The sequence below is a fragment of the Sphaeramia orbicularis genome, chromosome 9 (genome assembly GCF_902148855.1).
Source record: "Sphaeramia orbicularis chromosome 9, fSphaOr1.1, whole genome shotgun sequence".
Lineage (NCBI taxonomy): Eukaryota > Metazoa > Chordata > Actinopteri > Kurtiformes > Apogonidae > Sphaeramia > Sphaeramia orbicularis.
The window spans coordinates 25,167,796-25,182,755 of record NC_043965.1 but is presented as its reverse complement, the minus strand read 5'-3'; the positions used below and the strand labels follow the sequence as shown (position 1 = coordinate 25,182,755).

The window sequence follows — 14,960 nt, the reverse complement described above, 5'->3', positions numbered from 1 at the left end:
TCTGCGCTTTTATGAATATCTATGTGATTATTAAATTAAATATGGGGAAAGAGGTGAATTTCATTTAAGAATGCAAAATACAGGGCATAATATCACAATAAATGGTAACAAATCAAAAGGTAAAAGGTAAAAAAAATTGAGATAAAATCATTTGGGAACTACCACAAAGTAGCACTGGGTCTTTATGGGTTAAAAATGTGTTCAGGTGAAGGAATAAAGTAAATGATTAACAGTAAGCCCGACTGTAAATAAATCTGCTTTATAAAGGAGCTTCAGGAGGTTTCATGTGGCAGCGGAAGTTGGTGAGCTTCTGAAGCCGTCTGCCATTTCTCCAGTTTCACACTCAGCTCCACAGTCACTGGTTCCAGTTGGATGGATGTGGAGTTTTCTGTCTGGACGTCTGCATCACGCTCCTTCCCTCCTTTTGCTTTTCCTGCTGAGCACATCAAACAGAAGGGTGAATGACTTGAGAAGGGTTAACCCTCCCTGACCCTGTATCTGTGATGGTGTAACCTTTAGCAGCAGCTGTCTTCTGTCCACCGCTGCCTCCATGCTGCTTTGACTCCTTGTCCTCTTTCTTCCTCTCCTCTTTGATTTTCTTTAATGAATCCTAAATATGAGTGAAACAGGATCAGAATCAGAATACTTCATTAACCCCAGCAGAAAAAAATTAGTGTGTTACAATCGCTCTGTGCAAGTACAATATAAAAGTAGCAGGAAAATGGGTGGGGATGGGATGACTTATTTGTGTTTTCTTTCTATAGATAATATTCTCTTAGAGGACAGGTGTCAAACATACGGGGCCAAAACCACCACCAAAGTCCAATGTGGCCTGTGGATCTTAATAATCATTTTAGTTCAGGTTCCACATTCAGCCCAATTTGATCACAAGTGGATCAGACCCTAAAAATACTATTAATATAACCTATAAATAATGACAACTGCAACATCTTTGTTTTAGTGTAAAAAAAAAAAAAAAAAAAGTAAAATTACTTGAAAATGTTTACATTTATACACTATCCTTTCACAAAAAATGTCAATAACCTGAACAAATATGAACAACATGAAACACCTGAAGAGAAGTGTAATTTTAATATGATGTCTGTTACTGTTACTAAATATTTTGTGTCTTTGTAGATCCTCTGTGATCTGTAAGTTGTAATGCACATGTGTAAATGATAAACTGAGGCATAATATTGTTAAAATTGCACTTATTTGTCTTAAGAAATTTCTGTTTGTTCACGGTAGTTCACGTTAAAGGAAAGAAAACATAGAGATATTGTTATGAGATTATTTTACTGCTTCGGCCCACTTCAGATCATATTAGGAGGATGTGGCCCCTGAACTTTGACACCCCTAGAGGATTATATCTCATACCTTTTTGGCACTTAAATCTGCCTTTTCAGGAGTTTGTGCAGCTTCTACTCCAGCCTCTGCATACAGGACACCAAAGTCACACAGCATGTCCACTTTCTGGCCTCCTTTGACCAGGCTTTGCAGGGGGACGTGAATAGAACCCACAGTTCTTCTGATCGGGGTGTCATGGACCAGCTCTGCTACAGACCTCCTCTTTTTGTCTTTAGACTTGTCTTTTATTGAACTGGATTTGACTGGAGCCTGAGGAAAATACCAAAGAAATGAAATCATTATGCTTGATATATGTTAAGAATTCAGTAAAAATATCAGTAAAGGCTGACTGATCCTACACAGTCACCATTTGAGAAGATGCGGATTTGTTTACACTTCTACATGAAGGTTGTGTATGTTTGCATGGATTCTAGAGGAATACATCCAGCTTGTCATCATGGGACTTTCCACGTCCCAAAGGTATGTGAAAAAAGAAAGATTACTCTGTGATATTAAGACTATGCATAGGGACAACTTCGTTCATGCAAATGTACACATCCAGGGCATAAAATTAACACCCGCCAAGTGCCAATGGTGAATAAAACATTTATTTGGTGTGTAAAACAAAAACACACACCCACCAGTGGCCGATGGAAAATTTAAACTGCATGTGAGAACGACCGGCTTCTGTGACCCGCCTCGGAGAGCCTCCCCCTGACTAGGCGGACAGTTCCTCCTTGGAGTTGGAGTTGGAGGCCCTCCAGCAGAGGAGGCCTTCTCCAAACACAACCTCCTGCCAAACAACTAGCGCGAGCGAGATGGAGACCCCTGGTTACCAGCGAGACGGACCCGTCCGCGCGGTACCCGGGTCAGGTACTCGCGGTCCCGCCCTGAAAAATCGATCTTATCCACTATCACTCGATAAAAAAATTAAGCTAAAATCGCCCTAGTATTCATAGAGCATTCTAGACAAATGTCTGTGGAGTTAATTTCATCTCGGCTCAGTCCCAGTGGATGTTTGTAATTCTTTAGTCTTTTCCTGTGGTTAAACAGAATGTTCCTGTTAAAGCTGTCACACACACACACACACACACACACACACACACACACACACACACACACACACACACACACACACACACACACACGTGACTCAGTCAGTGTCAAAGGCTGCACTTTTAAATATTTTTATTGAATGATGATGCAGCAGTCACTGAAGTGAAATGTAACCTCATGAAATGGCAATAATCTCGTATATCTGTACATGTATTCTTTTAGTGATTCTTAAGGTGGATTTTCTTAACAAAAACCTATGGTCATTATTTTAAGTCAGATAAGGCATGTCATTTTTATTTGGCCGGTAAATTTTTGGAGGTCACTAGCCAATGGCAAATCAGGTAAAAAGTTAATTTTACGCCCTGTACACCCCTGTCATGTCAAAAAAAAAAAAAAGCAGCATTCTTCCAAACACACACATCTCACACGTATTCTTAATCATGTCTTAATACAAAGGAGATTTCCATTCTGAGTTTTCATGTGGTGTTCCAGAACACCCTGAAACTGGCTTATATTAGTGACTATCAATACAATAAAATACACTATTTAATGCCAAACAGATACACTTTTTTAAAGTTTTTTTTTTTTTAACTTATTATTTTCATGTATCTCTATGGAAGAGAGCAACTGTTTAAAAAAACACAAAAAAAGAAAATTTGTGGGGAAAATACAATAAAATCTCAAATTCTAAATGTGATTTTAGATGTGATTTTATCCATATTTTTGAGGAATAAATTACATGTAATAATTGAAAGTAAAAGCCTTTTTTGCTAAGACAGTAACTGTCCAGCCACGACTGTGTAGTGACTATCAATACAATAAGACACTATTTAATGCCAAACAGATACACTTTTTTAAAGTTATTTTGACTTCTTATTTTCATGTATTTCTATGGAAGAGAGCAACTGTTTAAAAAACACAAAGAAAATTTGTGGGGAAAATACAATAAAACCTCAGATGTGTGTGTGTGTGTGTGTGTGTGTGTGTGTATAGATATATGTCACAGTAGAGATTGAAATCCAGTAGGAATCCTACAAGGACAGATAGTAATTGTAGTTTGTCCTAGGACAAACTACAATTACTATCTGTCCTTGTAGGATTAGGAATCCTACTGGATTTCAATCTCTACTGTGACATACACACACACACACACACACACACACACACACACACACACACACACACACACATATATATATATACATATATATATATATATATATATATATATATATATATATATATATATATATATATATATATATATATATGTATATATATATATGTGTGTGTGTGTGTGTGTGTGGTGTGTGTGTGTGTGTATATGTCACAGTAGAGATTGAAATCCAGTAGGATTCCTAATCCTACAAGGACAGATAGTAATTGTAGTTTGTCCTAGGACAAACTACAATTACTATCTGTCCTTGTAGGATTCCTACTGGATTTCAATCTCTACTGTGACATATATCTATACACACACACACACACACACACACACACACACACACACACACACACACACACACACACACACACACACACACACACACATGCACACACACACACACACACACACACACACACACACACACACACTGATTAGCCAGAACATTCTGACCATTGACAGTTAGTGGTATTAACTCATTAGAATGGGACCTTATACTGGGTTGGATTCATTACTCAGCTGGTGAACATTTAGCCTTTGAAGCTGGTGTGAAAGGGTGAGCACAAAAATAAATGGACAGGAGTAGGCATCTTGGAAACTTTGACAAGGGACAAGTTGTAATGGTCAAATCACTGGGTCAGAGCATCTGCAGATTCGGTTGTTAATTCCCCATGTAAAGTGGTTTGTACCAACAAAAAGTGGACTAAAGAACATCAACCAGATCTCAACCAGTTGAGCAGCTATGGAATCAGAACATTATGACCATCTGTCTAATATTGTGTAGGTCCTGCTTTTTCCACAAATCCAGCTCTGACCTGAGGCCTAGACTTCACGTGCCCTCTGAAGGTGTCCTGTGGTGTCTGGACCAAGACGTTATCAGCAGATCCCTGAAGTCCTGGAAGTAGAGGGGTGGACCTTCATGGATCAGATTTATTTGTCCAACGCCTCCCACAGATGATCAATGGTCCTGATATTGTGATGCCCTTCCTTCGTCTATTTGTGGTCTGTACTAACCACCGCAGACCAGGATCACCCAACAAGACCTGCAGTTGTGGAGACGCTCTGACCCAGTCATCACCGTTACAACATGGACCTGGTCAAAGTCACTCAGTTCCTTATGTTGTTCATTTTGCTGCTTCAAACATAAACTTCGACAACTAAATGTTCACTCTCTGCCTCATATAACTAACCCAGTGAAAGACACCGATGTCATGAATGTACCAGTTTTATTACCACTTCTCCTGTCAATGTGATTATATTATGTTTGATTGGTGTATCTCTATGATGTGTCTTTATTTTTTTGGCCCCACCATTCCTGTTGCCTCTGACTAATGCAGTGCATGAACATATCAACTCACTTCTTTCCCTTTCCCTCCTTTAGTCTCTTTCACGTTTCGACTGGGTTTGACCACCATCACTTCCTCAGGAGCTGCAGGCCACGATAAGACCTGAAACACCAAATATCACACTTGTTCTGTTTCTGCATCAAAACCTGTATCTATCACCCTTTTATGTGTATTTACCTTTTCTTCTTCTATTCTAAGACTCATGCCTTGGTTGAGAAAACTCTTGAAGCCTCCCAGATCACTAACAACGTATGTCTGTGTGTCTCTGAAGTCCATGCACTCTGTCCATGTTAGTTTTGATGTGCTGTGCTGTAATACTGAAGAAAAGGAGTGACTCTCATACTCTGTGGGCACTGCATGTATATAATTAGCATCACAAAAAATTCTCTCAAAATGCATAAGAGATTGGGTTTGATAAACATCATACACCAGAGCTTAGTCTTTTATTTTTATTTTTTTAGTCTTTTTTTTAATCTGTTTAACATGAATAGATTTGTGTTAGATTTTCTGTTATGAATTTCTGATTTCTCTGGAAAGGAAGTGACTTAGAGCAGAGACACAGGCAGATACGATGAGGAAAGTGATATTACCATATGCTGTGTCACCACTTTTCACCGCTGATGTTCCAACATGCGGTTTCTTCATTTCTTGGTCATAGTTTAACTGCAGTTCACCATCATTGAAGTCAGCTTCCATCACGCATGGTGCTTCCATTTTTGAGTTGCTATCGGTGTTCTGTGAAATACAGGAAAAAGTGATACTTTAAAGAAAATGAGGTGATTCATGAACATTTATTCGAATTCCTTAGTCTCATTTTTAACAGATATAAAATCACAGTTTACTTCCTGCTCTTATAGAATGATGTGTCATTAAAAGGAACTCTTATCTCTTCTTTCTTGACTCCCACTACATTTTGAACTACTTCAGCTATGACAATGTTTTTCTGTTCAGTGCATCATCATTTTACAAAGCAAAACTGGAAACTCCTTAACCCATAAAGACCCAAACATCCACTGCTGACCAAAAATACCTGCTGATCTAAAATGTTTAATTACTTCTGTTCCACTAATCCTATCAATACATTTAAATAAATGGCGTAAAATGCAGTTTGTCATCTTTTCATGGTCATCAGATATGACCCATTTGGATGTTCAGAGGCTCCGTAGTTACCGTGGGAACAGTGTCATCTTCTACAATATTGATTCACCAGTAAAACCCACAGAGTTTGATAAATGATAGTGGGTGGACACACCTGGTTTCACATTCAGTTAATGATAGATTTGCTGAAAAAGTCACTTTTTCTACAGTTTTCTCTGTTTCTGATATAATAACCTTTAACTTTTATCTGACCTTTAATGAAAATCTACATGGTCAGTGAATTAAATATTTAAAAAATACCTAATTTCGACTGAAAAGCACAAAATACAGATGATAATATCATAATAAATGGGGATTAATCTTTTATGAAAGGTTAAATAGAGTTAAATAGTGAAATTACCATTACTGGTTGCATAAAAGTGCCATTTTTGGGACAATATTTCCTCTGGGTCTATGAAAGAATATTGACCTAGGAGCCCCTGGAAATGCTTCTGTAAAATAATAACTTCCATCATATTAAACACCAAGGATATAGGTGAAAGATCAAACAACCTTGCATGTTTTTAGTGCACAGTACAGACAGTTTCCTACAGACATTTCCCAACATAGGCCAAGAGTTTATTTCCACCACTGAAAAAAAAAAAGGGGCAACAGTGCTGTGATGGCAAGGTGAGGCAGCAGGGGCAATGGCATCAAATTTAGAAAAATTGTACATTTAATCTCATTTAGTATGTTTATTTATTTATTTATTGACTTAATTATTTTTTATTACCCCCATTTTCCTCCTTTTTTTCCTCTCTCTCCTTATCCTTTTTCTTCTTCTCATTTAGTTTCAGTTACCTAACTATTATCTGTGGTTTTTTGATTTATTTTTTTGAGAAGTCCACGTCACACCCTTCACACCACATACACATCTTACACACTCCACCACACACAAAACATTTACACAACCGAGACAGGACATTAAGTCATACTACCTGGTCAGTCAGACATTTTGTTTCTTTTGTATATTACATGCCATATGTCTTCACCCCTCTTCCCCACATTATGATGACTTCATGTAAATGTAAATGTAAATATTGTACATTATTGTACATAAGTTTCCTTGTCACTTGGTGTCGTTTCATTAAAGGTTATGGAAAAAAAAAAGATATAGGTGAAAGATATAGGTGATGCACAGACCTCACCAGAGATATATACACAGATTTGTTACCTGTATGGCAGGAATTTGAAGACTAAAGAAGTCGTATGTGACAAAATAGCTGTAGGTGACAACAGGAAAATCATCCAGGCTTATCAGTGGGTCTGAGATTCCCCTCAGCCGTCCCACACTCACTGTGGCTAGTGCTCGGTCCTGTATTAGATCTGGAATGAAGAAAATAATACAGATATATTAAAAGTAAGAGAAAACAAAATGTTATGTTGTCTGTTATAATGATTCTCAGACCCAAAGGAGAAACTTAGTGTCTCTTCAGCACTAAAACCTATATGTCATGAAATGCCGCAGCTTTACATTCACATTATATAATTCATTCTCAAAACACTCCCTGAAAACGGTTTCTTTAATGTTTTATGTCATTGTAATTCTGATGCATGTTTTACGTTGTTTTTCTTGTGTGTTTTACATCAGTTTCATCTTATTAACCCGCCCCCTGAAGGGGAGGCAAGGGGTATTGTTTTTGGTTCTGTTTGTTTGTTCATTCTTTTGTTTGTTAACACTCTAGTAACAAAACTATTGGTTGAATTCATACCAAATTGGGTTTATAGATTGCCAGTCACCCAGAATAGATGTGGTTACATTTTGGAAAAAGTAGATCAAAGTTCAAATTTTTTATGAATTCTTTTAAATCTTTCTTTTCCCCTCCCATTTACTTATAATGGGTGAAATTTCAAATGTCTATTAAAACATCAATTTTGTTTCAACTGACTTCAAACTTGGCACATATATAGAGGCAATTTATATGCTGACATCAGCACATGCCTAGACATGATGACATCAGCTGGATCCATGCCAAAATAAGCTACAATACGTGCGAGGGGCGGGGTTTGTTGTGCCTGTTATGTCTTTTACAGCCCAGGCTGCTCCCTACATCACACACAGTGCTGTTGAGAACACATTTCATCTGTTTTAATGTGGATAAGGACTTCACATTCATAATAATGCTGTATTTTGTCCTTTGCCAGATGGTGACCCAATAAAAACTGCTCCACAGCCTTTTTTGGGCCCTGACCCTAAGTTTTTGGAACACAGGTCGATGCTGTGATAGAATATTGTATTTACTTCAAGGCTCACAAATCACAATTTACCCTGGAAGACTCACAGACACTGCCCCAAAAAGGCATACAGCCCATAAATAAGGTTTGTAAAGTAGATACTGCAGTGGGAAGCAGAAAAACAGACTCTTAGATTGCCTGACCAGTCATTTTAGCCAGGCCCCTGAAGTGATGTCTCTCTGCAGGTGAGATCCATGAAGTGTCCAGACATGACAGCCGTGGGAGGGTGTCCACAGTGAAACCGGGGTAGGAGGGGGCTAGAGTGAAGGGGTTTCCCACCAGCACCAGTGTCCTGAGGCAGGACAGGGTCCTCAAGGCATTCAACAGGGCCCGATGGTCCTGAAACTCACAATCACTCAGGTCCAGACACACCAGCTGTGGCCTGAGATCACACACAGTACACAGTACACAAAGCACAGCAAGTTTATCACAGAGGAAATAAAGAATTATAAACACTGAGAACACAGGATATAGTGCGTGTGGATAAAATAAAATATGGAAATGCTGAGAGAAATTGAAGCTATTTATGAAGATTTAAGATGTATTAAAATTAAAAATGGATTAAAACAATATAGTATCAACCTTCAAAGGCCTAAACAGCTGCCGATGACAAAAAGCATCTACTGATCTAAAATGTTTAATAACTAGTGATCCACTAATCCTATCACTGCATGTAAATAATTCAGGTAAATGCAGTTTCTCAGCTTCTTGTCATCATCAGATATGAACCATTTGGACGTTCAGAGGCTCCAAAATGAATGTAAAAACACCATCATCTTCTGCAACACTGATTCAACAATAAAATCCATGAAATCTGACAAATGGCGGTGGTTGTAGATGTTTGTTTTTATGTTTACTTGATGATATATTTTGCTGAAAATGTCTTTAAAAAAATCTGTTCTAATACAATAACCTTTGAATTTAGTCTGAGGTTTTATGAACATCTACATGATAACTAAGTTAAATGTAGCAAAAGACCAGATTTTCACTGAAAAATGCATAAGTCAGAAAATATTATAATAAATTGTGATAAATTGCTTACAAAAAATTAAATGTAGAAATTAAGTTCATTTGGAATTAGCCATAAAAATAGCTGTAGGACCTAAAGCGATAATATATAGAAGGGGAATTTGGATTCTCACCACAAAGCAGCCATAAAGAAGCCAAATATTCTCAAAAATAATATAATATTGGCTTAAGAGTCTGGTTTCGACCAGCTCTATACATAAAATGTCATGAGATAACTTTTGTTATGATTTGGCACTATATAAATAAAATTTGATTTGATTTGATATAAACCAAAATGGCTTGTTTTTAAGAATATTTTAACACTAGAATAAACTTTTAGCCAGTGACAGACCAAAACAGGCCCTGAAACTGAAATACAAGGACAAAATTTACAAAAACTGCACTTATTACAATGAAAACACAGTTCCGAATATTAAGACGGAATATTCTTAAATTATTTATCATATTCTTAAATATTATTATGTTATTTTAAAGCTCTTTACCGGTTAATTCTTGCAACAGTATTAGTTGAAATATCATATGCTTTTAGATAAAGTAAGACTCAGACGAGAAAGATAAGACACAGAAATCCTGTTTGCAGTGTATTATGTGTTTACCAGTGGCGATTTCTCATAGACTACAAGGGAAGCCCGGCTTCCCCTAAAATTACGAAAATTAAATGGTTAAATATGTACGGTTGTGTTGACATTTTATTGACTATAAATGTGTTAGAACACGTTCATCTTAAAGATGAGTTCGTTCAAATCAGCTTTATCACAAATCAACGGACGCGATGTTGTTCACTTCTCATACATTCCCGTTGTGCTGTTTTCTCCTCCATCTCTGCTCAGTGCATTTGTCCGTAGACTCCGGTCGTCTCTGGGCTTCAATGGGACTGAGTGGAACAGTTTTTTTCATTGCCTCAAAACTGGACGGTAATTGGATAAATGCCACGATGTTGTCCCGCCCCCGGACGCTTGGCGTCTCTGGGGGTGAATGGAGCTGTGGGCGGAGCTCGGCCGGGCTGGGCGCCAGAATCCCACGTGCTGATTGGAGGATCAGTCGAAAGGCTGAATCCCATTTGATTGACAGGTGTTTTCAGATCTACCCCTTCACTGACACAGTTCAGTTTAGTACCGTCGCACGTTCTGCTGTGAAATCAAGAGAGAAACCACTACGAAATTACTCGTTCATTTCTTGCACTGTAAATAAAACACACTCATTGTACTTCCTTGTTTCAATTTAACATAATTTCACTGTTTTCTTGTTTCAGTTCATAATTTAATCATTTCTTGTTCGAGTTTAATATCGTTTTGTAGATAGTTAAGTCAATCATACTGTCGGCTAGGTCGGAGTGAAAGGAGTATCTGTAGTTTAAAAAGGCTGAAGTCTGACACCCACAACACAATGGGCCAAGGCAATCTAAGCAGAGAGGACACTGGTCCTGTCCCTTGAAAAGACGCCTACTTGGTACGATAAGGTTACTGACCATTTTCTTAAAAAGGAACGGAGGGCCGAATGTATGTTTAAATAACTTGACTTTTTTTTTTTTTTTTTTTTTTTTTTTTTGATGTAAGCCGACAATGAGCGTCCCCTGTCTGAAAGACGAGCAGCCGCCACTGGTGTTTACTAAGGTGTTTATTTAAGGTTTTAAAGAATTTTATCTGAATATCCTTACTTTAACCACACAGATTTCTCACAACATTAAAAGAGTCATATAATACTTGAATGAGGGTGCAATGATGCAAAAGTGTGAGTTGTTACTAGATGTGGTTTTTTTATGAGTGGGATCAAAAGATACAGACGTCGCAGTAATCACTTTGTTTCCAAACACAGACCAGTGAGTTCTTTCTTCCGGCTGTCACCAAGTGCTCACTCAAAAAAGTTGGTGGGGTTTTTCCTCTGTTTTAAAATAATGTCTCCTCATTCCATTATGTGCTTTGAGAAGATTTTTGTAGTGATTTGGATTTATATGAATACAAACTGACTTAATGTTCAACAGGAAAACACCCTCAGCTGTGTAAAAACAGACACACTACAAGTAAAAGAACCTGATGTGTTTATATGACTTAGTTTTACATAAAATGACCCTTCTGTGCTTCATTTGACCTAGTAGTGTTGATTCACCTCTTTCAAAAGCTTCAGCTTCCTGTGTCTGCATGAACTAACCAGTGTTTCCTGGTAAGATGAGTGACATCATCAGGGAAACCCAGATGGTTTGAACCAAGGCCAAGATACTGCAGATGAGGCGGCGGGCATTTAGTTAGACAACTCAGAGATGATATCCAATTGTCACGGAGCTCCAAAACCTTTACAAAGGAACATATGACAACTACTGCACTGCTGGACGTACAAACCTCCGGAAAAAAATACTACTGATTTAACTGATCTGATAAGCTATACAGCCTTTTTACATCACATTGCTGCTGCAGGACTGTGACAAACCTTCAAAGTGGGAGGGAGGCTTTCTGCAGGGATTTCTGTGAGTTTGTTGGCACTTAGCACCAATTCCTCCAACTTGGCAAACTTTACCAGGCCATCATCGATGATCGATACCTGGACACAATAAAAACATTAGGTGCAAGTCTGCAAAAATGTGCATAATGCAGCTCAGTTGTTTGTTTCTACAACAAGGACGGAAAAGATGACTGAAGTGTTTATTTGAGGCCATCAGACAGACTGAAAATATGACAAGTTTTAGCATTCTCTAGTTTTCTGGTCTAATAACTTTCATTTTGTGGAATCTTGAATTGCATTTTGCACTTTTGGTACTAGAGTAAATAACTATTAAAGAGGGTTGGGAAAAAAGCCTGAAAATTGTATGAAAATTAAAAGTTGTTTTGTACATTTTAACCCATAAAGACCGAATGCTACTTTTGTAGCAGTTCTCAAACAATTTTTTCCCTCTAAACCAACAGAGTGGAAGTGCTGCTGGGTCTTCTTGGGGATTATCCACAGGTGCTCTTTGGAAACTTGTGGTGTGTCTTACTATTTAGAGTAAAAAAAATCCGTATGAACATGCAAGATTTCAAAAAATATTCCAAGGCACACTGTAGGATTTGTATAAAAATAAAATGCCTTTATTACTCCATGGCAATCTTTTAAAATACAGCCAACGCATTGTGATCTCTGGTTTTCATCAGGCTTTTATCACCAGTGAGTTACACACCTTCACACAATCCCTTTAATGACCTGAAGGAAGGAGGTGTGAGGGAAGAAAGAAAGAAAGAAAGAAAGAAAGAAAGAAAGAAAGAAAGAAAGAACAAACAAAAAAACGATATGTATGCACACACACACACACACACACATATATATATATATACACGCATATACAAACATACATATATACACATACATACATGTACATACACATGCATATATACTGTAAGGTGGTTAATTTGTGTGTATGTGTGCAAGAAGTCCTCTGGAGGTCCTAGGGAGAAGGTACATACACAAGGAATGTTGGCTGAGTTATGGAATAATGAGTTCCAGATGTGTGGACTAGTTGGATCACAAGGTTTGGTGGTCTCCCAGATCTGAATTAATAAATGTATCAATAGAAGATTGATAAGTATCAGTGTCCCGATTCATCACAAAAGAAAAATACCCTATCATATACATATAAAAAAAAGAATAATAATAAATAATAAAAATAAGAAGGAAAAAAAAAAAAAAAATTAAAAAAAAAAAAAAAAAAAAAAAAAAAAAAAAAAAATATATATATATATATATATATATATATATATACACATATATATATATAAAATTATTATTATTTTTATTTATTATTATTCTTTTTTATATGTATATGTGTGTGTGTATGTACGTGTATATGTATATATATGTATAATTGTATATGTGTATGTATATGTATATACGTATATGTATGTATGTACATATACGTGTGTGTACATGTGTGTATGTGTGTATGTATGCATATATATTGTTTTTCTTTCTTTCTTTCTTTCTTTCTTTCTTTCTTTCTTTCTTTCTTTCTTTCTTTCTTTCTTTCTTTCTTTCTTTCTTTCTTCCCTCACACCTCCTCCCATTCATTAAAGTGATTGTGTGAAGGTGTGTAACTCACTGGTGAAAAAAGCCCTGATGAAGACCAGAGATCGCAATGCGTTGGCTGTATTTTAAAAGATTGCCATGGAGTAATAAAGGCATTTTATTTGTATACAAATCCTACAGTGTGCCTTGGAATATTTTTTGAAATCTTGCATGTTCATGCGGATTTTTTTGACTTTTTTTTTTTTTTTTGACTTTTTTTTCCCTCTATTGAACCTTTCTTAAGTGATTTATCACCATTTATCATTATATTATTCTCTTCAGTTTGCTTTTTTCCCCATATTTATTTGACTGATCATATTCTTTAATCATCATGCTGAGAATACATTTGAGGATTATCATACCAAAAACAGAGAAAACTTGAGAAAAAGTGACATTTTCAGTAAAATATGTCATTAACTGAACATAATCCAAGGGTCTCCATCCACTATCATTGATCCAACTCCATGGGTTTTACTGGTGAATCAATGTTGTAGAAGATGACAGTGTTTCTACGTTCACTACTGAGCTTCTGAACATCCAAATGGGTCATATCTGATGACCATGAAAAGCGGAAAAACTTGATTTTACCCGAATTATTTACATGTATTGATAGGATTAGTGGATGAAGGGATATTATACATTTTAGATCAGGAGATGCTTTTGGTCACTGGTGTATATTTTGGGTTTTATGGGTTAAAGAAGAACATATAATTACAGTTTTACCGGTTTGAAGTGCAGGTATATGGATCCTGGATACTCACACCCTTGTCTATGATGCGTAATGCAGTGAAATAATTATAAATCAAGTCAGCGTGCAGCCGTTCAGGTGAGATCAATGCCAGCTGCCTCAGTGAAGGAGCTTGTGGGCTCCAGGATTCATCGTGTCTCCATGGCGAGTGAGGACAGTTCAGGAGATCCAGAAGAGCATCTGTCTCCTCTGTCTCTGCTCCCTCTGTACAGTACTTAGTCTTTCTCTACAACAACATCATACTGATTGTTAAAATAAAAGATATGGAGGACACGTGAATTGTAATAAGTTGAAGGACCTTGCAGTTAAATTGACATAAACTCACCCAGCTGCCAAATCCGCAGGGAAAGTCATTCAGACAGAGGCGGCAGATCAGCTTCTCTAACACAGCAGAGAGTGTGTTTGAGCTCATGCTTGACTACAGTAGTTATTAAAATGTACTCATTTACATCAAGTCAAAAGAAACAGTGTGAGCAGGAGCTTCTATGTGGTCACTTCAGGCCCATGGTGTTTGTTTACATTGGTTGCCTGGTGACAGTCAGAGCTCCCTTCAAGGACACTGCATCGTGTCAGGAAACAGGACTATCAAGGTACTTAGAATTCACAGTTGTAGTTTCTTCTCAAGTGGTTTATGATTTTGAAATCTCCTCTTAGTGAATACTCTGTACAGAAAAATTTCAGAGGATATAAAACTACTTTTTTTGGTGCACACATACATCAAATTTGACAACACACACTTCTGTGGATGTAAAATGATACAGAAACCACATCTGCAAAACATAAAAGGTCAAACAACCAATGGTTATACTGTGGAGATGAGACACAGAACATTTTAGATCATTCAGATCATCTTCAACACATTCTGACC

At 37.1% G+C, this 14,960-nt stretch overlaps 1 protein-coding gene across 1 annotated transcript; it reads right to left on the bottom strand.

Moving 5' to 3' along the window:
* Window positions 1-247: 247 nt before the first annotated feature.
* On the bottom strand, window positions 248-14,533 carry LOC115426198 (leucine-rich repeat-containing protein 43-like). Its single transcript, XM_030144204.1, has 13 exons — window positions 14,418-14,533; window positions 14,106-14,306; window positions 11,740-11,850; window positions 11,464-11,603; window positions 8,430-8,668; window positions 7,226-7,377; window positions 5,505-5,649; window positions 5,092-5,348; window positions 4,987-5,016; window positions 4,927-4,950; window positions 1,378-1,617; window positions 449-610; window positions 248-413 (listed from the first exon to the last, which is right to left on the bottom strand). Exons 1-13 carry the CDS (start codon window positions 14,502-14,504, stop codon window positions 273-275), a joined length of 1,929 nt encoding a protein of 642 aa, XP_030000064.1. The 5' UTR covers window positions 14,505-14,533; the 3' UTR covers window positions 248-272.
* Window positions 14,534-14,960: the final 427 nt, after the last annotated feature.

Excerpts from the sequence above, each read along its gene's own strand:
- LOC115426198 (XM_030144204.1), bottom strand. The coding sequence starts at position 14,504 with ATGAGCTCAAACACACTCTCTGCTGTGTTAGAGAAGCTGATCTGCCGC. Across the intron at positions 5,017-5,091 it reads TTAGAATAGAAGAAGAAAAG|GTCTTATCGTGGCCTGCAGC; the intron begins GTAAATACACAT and ends TTGGTGTTTCAG. Across the intron at positions 4,951-4,986 it reads GGCCTGCAGCTCCTGAGGAA|ACTAAAGGAGGGAAAGGGAA; the intron begins GTGATGGTGGTC and ends AACGTGAAAGAG.